Source organism: Bradysia coprophila, unplaced genomic scaffold (genome assembly GCF_014529535.1).
Source record: "Bradysia coprophila strain Holo2 unplaced genomic scaffold, BU_Bcop_v1 contig_138, whole genome shotgun sequence".
Lineage (NCBI taxonomy): Eukaryota > Metazoa > Arthropoda > Insecta > Diptera > Sciaridae > Bradysia > Bradysia coprophila.
In genome coordinates this window covers 9,739,675-9,746,853 of record NW_023503409.1, presented here as the reverse complement: position 1 = coordinate 9,746,853, position 7,179 = coordinate 9,739,675, and the positions used below count along the sequence as shown (strand labels likewise).

The 7,179-nt window shown below is 34.4% G+C and overlaps 2 protein-coding genes across 2 annotated transcripts; one reads left to right on the top strand and one right to left on the bottom strand.

The window, feature by feature from the left end:
- Nucleotides 1-392: 392 nt before the first annotated feature.
- Nucleotides 393-1,512, top strand: LOC119074055. Its single transcript, XM_037180007.1, has 2 exons — nt 393-658; nt 802-1,512. The coding sequence occupies exons 1-2, from the start codon at nt 647-649 to the stop codon at nt 1,207-1,209; spliced, it is 420 nt and encodes a 139-aa protein (XP_037035902.1). The 5' UTR covers nt 393-646; the 3' UTR covers nt 1,210-1,512.
- A 3,777-nt stretch (nt 1,513-5,289) lies between these two features.
- LOC119074061 lies at nt 5,290-6,163 on the bottom strand. Its single transcript, XM_037180012.1, has 4 exons — nt 5,882-6,163; nt 5,706-5,813; nt 5,563-5,645; nt 5,290-5,497 (listed from the first exon to the last, which is right to left on the bottom strand). Exons 1-4 carry the CDS (start codon nt 5,891-5,893, stop codon nt 5,431-5,433), a joined length of 270 nt encoding a protein of 89 aa, XP_037035907.1. The 5' UTR covers nt 5,894-6,163; the 3' UTR covers nt 5,290-5,430.
- Nucleotides 6,164-7,179: the final 1,016 nt, after the last annotated feature.

Here is a 7,179-nt window from a genome sequence, read left to right as displayed (position 1 = left end):
CGTATTTGTGCCTTGGCAAATGGTGAAGCTCAAGTGCAATGAATTTGATTTTTTTTTGTTTGCTTCTGTTGAATAATTACAATTCTAAGCTACTGAGCGACTACATTTCCAATAAGAAATTCGTTTGAATCAATTAGTGATCACATCAATTTTCCATTGAATCAATTAGAAAATCGATCGGAAAGAGATAGAGAGAGAGATATCCTGGCCAAGTTCAAAAGCACTAAAACATTTATAATAAACTTGTTAACTGAATCGTTCCATCCTCTTCCATTTTTTTGTAAATATCATTTAGCTGGTTTGAAATCGATATTTATCAATTAGCAAGTTGTGAATTTGTAAAAATGAAGAGCCAATACAACTGTTGTTGGGTATAAATACGAAAGAAAATCAGTTATGTTAATCAATTCGTTTAAGAGATTGTAGATCAACAGACATCTGAAGAAGTTCAAGGAATTTTAAAGACAAAAAGAAAAGATAAAAAATTGTGAATTTTGAGTGATTTATTCGAGAAGAAAGAAAAGAAAATCTAGAAACAGAGAAGTCTATTAAAGAGACGTGGTAGCAAAGTCGTTAAGAAAGTGATTTTCGATCAAAGTGATAGTACAGCCTGTTTATTGTACAAAAACCAAACTACACAAACAAAATGGCAAACAAGGTAAATATTTGTGACTCTCAATAATTGTGCTAAATCTGTGTGAATTCAATAAAATTAACGAAACCAAAAGAATTTAAAAAAAAAGAAAAAAAATTCCAATCAGAACGATCAGAACAATCAACATTTTCCCTTTCGCTTTTCAGATTGAACTAATTATCAACACACTCATCGTTGTGCTTACAATTATTAAAACATCCGCAGCTGGAATCCTAGCTCCAACTGCTCTATTTTCAAACACAGACCAATTTTCCAACAATGACAACACAGACCAAAATGGCTATTTGATTCGCAACAAACGTGCAGCGTACATTGTACCCAGTGACTATTATGCCAACTACTACAATGATTACTACAACAACTACTACAACCAACCTGCCATCGGTCAAAAGTTTGACACACCATCTCGACCATCGGCCGACCGATTCGATGGTAACGACGATGATAACATTGTCGTCTCGCAGGGCACAAAATATGTGTACACACCAATTTTCAAATACAAATCAACGCAACAGAAACGCCGTAAGCTTTTCGTTCCAAATTTGTTCGGTTAGACGGCTGATTTGATACGATTAAGATTTATATAAAAATTGATTACGATGTTTCCAATGGCAAACGCGTTCATGTTCTTTAAGGAGAAATGCTCATACCAAATGACTTTATATTATTTTTAAGCTGTGAAAAACGATTATAAATGTTATTTTCAATTGGATCTACCTTTTATGGAAATAGTCTATTGTTTAAGGAATCTTTAATAATTTTTTGTTTGTTTAAATTATTTAAGGTGTGTTACAGAGTTTATAAGACTTTTTTATGTTGAATTGCATTTTTTATTAAAAAGAAAAAATTTCCAAAAAAAAAAATCTTTCTCATTTTTTATCCCATGGCCATGTACGGCTTTATAGCCGTAATATTAACTCAGACGTATTGATTCAGCTCAGACTTATTGTCTACACGTCGAATACTATGAATACTGCAAAAGTGTAGTAAAACTTGTTAACAACAACTTCGATAAAGATAAACAAGATGAGCTTCTGGCTAATCTGCCATAATTTTAATACAAAACAATTTCCATTGGAAATAACAAAACAATCAATGGAAATTCTTTTGTTATTTCCACTTGATGGCGCATGTAAAAAATATAACCAAATCGTGCGGAAGGAAATTAAGTCAAAAGCGATGCCAGTATTTGTTTAAAAGATAAAATTTGCAAGCCCTAATTCTACAGCTGACTGAAAACTTATAAAAGTTTGATCATCAAATGATCTTCAGAAGGGTGTAGTCATTTCAACATTATTTTGAATTACAATCTCTGAACTTTTCCACGATGAACAAAGATTTTTTTAAAAGAAAAACCTAAATATTAAATTAAAAAATTTCGTTCAAAAACAAAAATTTGGTTTCTGACTTCTGCTTGTTCCAAAGGATTTCCTGAAAAATGATGAATTTTCGTATAGGTAACTTCATAATGTCGCCTGCTAAAAAGTATCTTCAGATCCTTTTCTAAAACTTTCATTCTGCACGGATTCTCTTGTTTGCCCTATTCGAAATGCAAAAATCGAAAGAAATTAATAAAATGGGTGGAATGTCGAGTGGCGATGCCGTTGTCGAGTTTTCTAGAATGTTTGAAATGAAAAATCGCCTTCTTAAAATGTTCTGCAAACTTTCCTTGTTTGGAAGCTCATTTGAAAGTTATTTTTATAGAGGATGCAATAAAAACCTTTGGAAAAATAAATTCAAAATATTTTGACCTATTTTTGGATTCACTCATTGATTTTTAGGATAAATAATCAAATTGAAGAAACAAAATATAATTTATTACCTCCCTCATTCGAAAGTTGACCATTACATGGCAGTTTGCCATCTGGGAAAATGATCCATCACATGAAGAATTTTCAGTGCATTTTTCTTGAATTCCTTTGTGATAAACAACTTTCGCATGGAGCAGGCTATAAACCAGCATACATTGGATGATGCTACATAGATCCGTGATGTGTAATTTGCGCAAGAAATTTTTTGCATTTTTGTCAGTTTGCATTCATCACAAAATTCTTTCCTCATGTACCCCGTTGAAAAATCCCCACAATATTTTTGACTTCTATCATAAATCAGAAAAATCTTCATTTTTCAACATGACATAATTTTCTACAGATGTGATGTAGTAGCATCACAAAACAAGATGGCGTCAAAAATTTTGATAAAAATAGGAGATGAGTAATGCCGATGAACTATTTTCAGTACACGACAGCTGATCATTTTAAAATTAGTTCTAATTTTAATTTCTTTTTTTCTCCATAAAACTCATCTCTTTTGACCGAAGTGAAAAACAAACTAAAAGTCGATACTTCACATAACAGTTGTTTACTTTACTTTCAGTGGTTGCACCATGTATACTCAGACTACGTAAGCTTTCAGTGTTTTCCATGTTGATTTCTGCAATAGAAAGTCTCTCATTGGCTGCGTCGAATGTATTTCAACATAGCACTGAACATTCAATATTCCGAAGGTACAAAACTATGATTTCAACTAACGAAATCAAGAATTTTTTGAAAAATATCAACTCTGCCTGTAAATGTACCATATTCCTGTACCTTAAAGGAAAATCACTTGAAAATCGAATCAAATATTTATTCAGAAAAATAGCAACATCTGTCAGTGGACTGGACAATCAGTTTCGAACAGGTAATTTAAGCTTCACGCTCAAACTCAAAATGAACTTTTGTTTGTGCGCAGACACAAGCATAATACGAGGAAAAGCTTTTTAGCTCAGTTTCTGAAAGCTTCAAATTGTTGTATATTATGACTTATCTCACTCACTTGTCATACAAAATGCTCCATCTAAATGGAAAACATATTGCAAACGTTTATTTCTCCAAGAATCAAAGCTTGGAGCTTTAATTCAATGGTAAAATTTGGGATGGTCGAACGTTTTTGAATTAACACCGATAATACACTTAGTATTAGCACTTTAGGTGTATGCTAGATTGCTGGAAACACTTTTAGCAAAGATCACGATACGTAAGAAGTATTTTTGGAAAAATAAGATGACAGCTCGTGATCTTTGCTTTTTCATTGAAAAGGAACGCCCTCTTCAGCTCAAGTTCCAATATCTGATACATCACTTCAGTAATATCAATAACTTCAGTAATTTTAGAAATATTTTCAGAAACTTTTGGAAACTCTTAGAAAATTTAGAAACGCGTTTTTAAAAAATAGGTGCTGTCACAGCTGAAGCAATTTCATTGAAATCTATTGTTTGAATCGATTCCATGAGTAAAACCTCATGCCAGTCAAAAAACAACCATCACACATGTAATGATACCTGAGTTAATTATTGCTTTAAAAAACATAATATTTAGACCAATTATGACCATGTAATCTTCCACATTCGTTAAGCTCATCATCATCGTCATCATCAGTTATTATTGGGTCTGTTAATTCCTTTGATTTACGAATTTTAACCGAATTGGCAGAAAATCTTTTAGATAAATCACATGATCCATACAAAAAAAAAATTGGGGGACGGCGAAGCATATTTACAGCAACGTTTTGATTTCTCCCCCTTGGCTCCAATGGCCTCCAATAGGATAGGGCGTTAATAGTTATTTATACTACAAGAACTGTAAAGGGTGTTTTATGTTCGAGGAATGGTAAATGGTTCGAGACGAAGTCGACTAAATACTTTCAATTCTCATATGAAGAATGTTTCACGATCTTTCTGGGTCAATTTTTTGTTGAATTTTTCGTCATGGTGACATGTTCCAATGTTGTGCCTTAAATTTTGGGATGACAGTTGATTCCTCTAGCACTACCTAACTTCTATCGGATTTTTTGATGGATTTGGGTTATTTTCGATACAAGTGAGGTGTTACACGGTTGGTTCCTAAATTTTGGGATGACAGATGATTCCTCTGGCACTTCCTAACTTCCATCGGATTTTTTGATGGATTTGAGTTATTTTCGACATGAGGAAGGCATTGCAAGGTTGGTTCCTAAATTTTGGGATGACAGATGATTCCTCTGGCACTTCCTAACTTCCATCAGATTTTTTGATGGATTTGAGTTATTTTCGACATGGGGAAGGCGTTGCAAGGGTGGTTCCTAAATTTTGGGATGACAGATGATTCCTCTGGCACTTCCTAACTTCCATCGGATTTTTTGATGGATTTGAGTTATTTTCGACATGAGAAGGCGTTCCAAGTTTGGTTCCTAAATTTTGGGATGACAGATGAATCCTCTGGCATTTCCTTACTTCCACCGGATTTTTCAATGGATTTGGGTTATTTTCGATATAAGTGAGGTGTTCCAAGATTGGTTTCCAGATTTTGGGATTCAGACTGATTTCTCTAGAATTTTTAAATTTCAATAAGGTTTTTTGATGTTGTCGAAATGACACACTTACAAAAGTGGTGGTATCAGTCAAAAAAACCCTTAACGGGTAAATGTGACGCAAGTCCTATATCCTACTTACAAAATAACTGATATCGCTGAGGGTAACGCCGTACGCAAAAGTTTTATCAACAAATATTGACCCAAAAAATTTGTGAAAGAAAATACAAAAATTTATTTGCGTCACTTGTGAACCTCCTTTAAGGTTTTCTTCAAAAAACTTTTTTGACTGATCAAATATAAAATGCTGTCGTCAACGTTCTGATTTAAGTTTTATTTTACTTTTTTAAGTTATAATATTACGATATATAACATTGCGTGATTGGAATTTTAATATTTTATAGTAATTCGTGACTGACCGATATTAACTTATCGATAATTATCTACTATTGGGTCCAAATATACCCAGTATTGGTCATCGAACAATATGCATTGTAGTATCGTCCAGGTGCTCTGAAAACAAATATATTTTCTTTTCATTTTCCAACCAAAGTTGAATGGGAACTGCAACAACAAACCTGCAATACGACCATTGCGGACATTTACAACGAAATAGTTGTTGAAATTCCTCTTTGCAAACCTCGTTCCACCAACAAGTTCTCTAAAAAATTCAATTGTGTAGAAAGATGACACACGAATGTTAGTTGCATAAGTTCAATACCTCAGTTAAGTATCCCCGAACGCTTTGATCCGAATAACTTCTCTTTACAATTGCTGAGTCGCAGGCCACTGCACATAACATTATTACTACCGATACCAGGCAATACATCTTTGGATAAAGAAAAAATTAATTTATTGTAATTACGTTTGCCATCAGTCCTGCAAGAAACGTTGTACCTTTCCTTGCATTTTGTTTTTTTCTTACTGCTCTTTTCCGACACGAAAATCACATAAACATTGTTTTACGTTAGGTTGGGTAATCGATAGGGTATGAAAATTGTAACTTTTGACATCAATCGACACTATCACTACATGTTCGTACAACAAAACTTAAATATTTGGTTCATTTCAGAGATATTGAACGGAAACCTTTTTTTTGTTACAATAAAATGCGACACAATTTGTTCGATGTAAAATGTTGGAATGTTGACAATCATACAGGAAAAACTCAGGAGCGACACTGCTTGTCATATGCGTCGATTCCAATGCGCATTAAACTGAAATGAATTTTTTTCTTCTTTTTTCACCTATTCTCATCTTATAATGTTGTCGGTGCTTTCAAATGGTTAGTACCATACAGATGGGATGATGCGAAGAGGAAATTCTTATAACGGCTCTGTTTTGATAGGCATTTCAGCTGTGGAATGAAGATAAGGTAAAACTCTTCACTGAAGAGACGTATAGAAGTAAAGGACGGATTAGGCTTAGTCCAACCACTGATCGTAGTGGATGTGGAAATGTGAAACTCCGTAATTTTCAATCAAAAAAATTTGATTCTTTTATTGCGACCAAAAAGGCTGCTCTCAATAATGGCACAGCCGGTAAAAAATCGATCTTTTCAAAATTTGTGTTACATCAAAAAAGGTAGCAAAAAACCGACATCAACATGTTTCGTTTGTCTTATTTCTTAAACACGTTCGGTCCAAACGGTCCCGATGCTCCGACAATTTTGAATCCCTTCTTATCTGCATAATTCTTTACGTAAATCACCTCTCTTTGAGTCATAAATCTGAAGACGCCTGCCAGCGTGATGCGTGATGGGGAATCAATGCGCCGGTGCAATCGGGTGCATTCGCTGTGTAAGTAGCTTCCATCACTCGTCGTACCAGTCCTTTCAATTTGTCAGCCGTTGGTCTGCCACGACAATATATAAATGTCGGATAGGCACTGTTGCAGATCATTTTATGTCCAGCAACCTTACAATCCCGCACGCAACGGCATCCTGGCGTTTGTCCAATGAATTTCGGTTTATTTATGCCATAATTGGCATTATAGCTGCTCCGGTTAGCATAGTTCACGATGTTAATGTTTGTGGTGAAGCCAACCGTCGATATCGTGTGGATTCCATCCCTTTTGTACGGTACAACGACTATCTGTGTCACATCCTTAGCATCACCATTGTATCGTACAAATTGCACTTGGTTGTCAACGGCTTCCCACAACCGAGTATTTTTGCGTCCAAACACCAATCCATG

Excerpts from the sequence above, each read along its gene's own strand:
- LOC119074061 (XM_037180012.1), bottom strand. Across the intron at positions 5,646-5,705 it reads TTCGGGGATACTTAACTGAG|AGAACTTGTTGGTGGAACGA; the intron begins GTATTGAACTTA and ends TGAATTTTTTAG. Across the intron at positions 5,498-5,562 it reads CCGCAATGGTCGTATTGCAG|AGCACCTGGACGATACTACA; the intron begins GTTTGTTGTTGC and ends ATTTGTTTTCAG.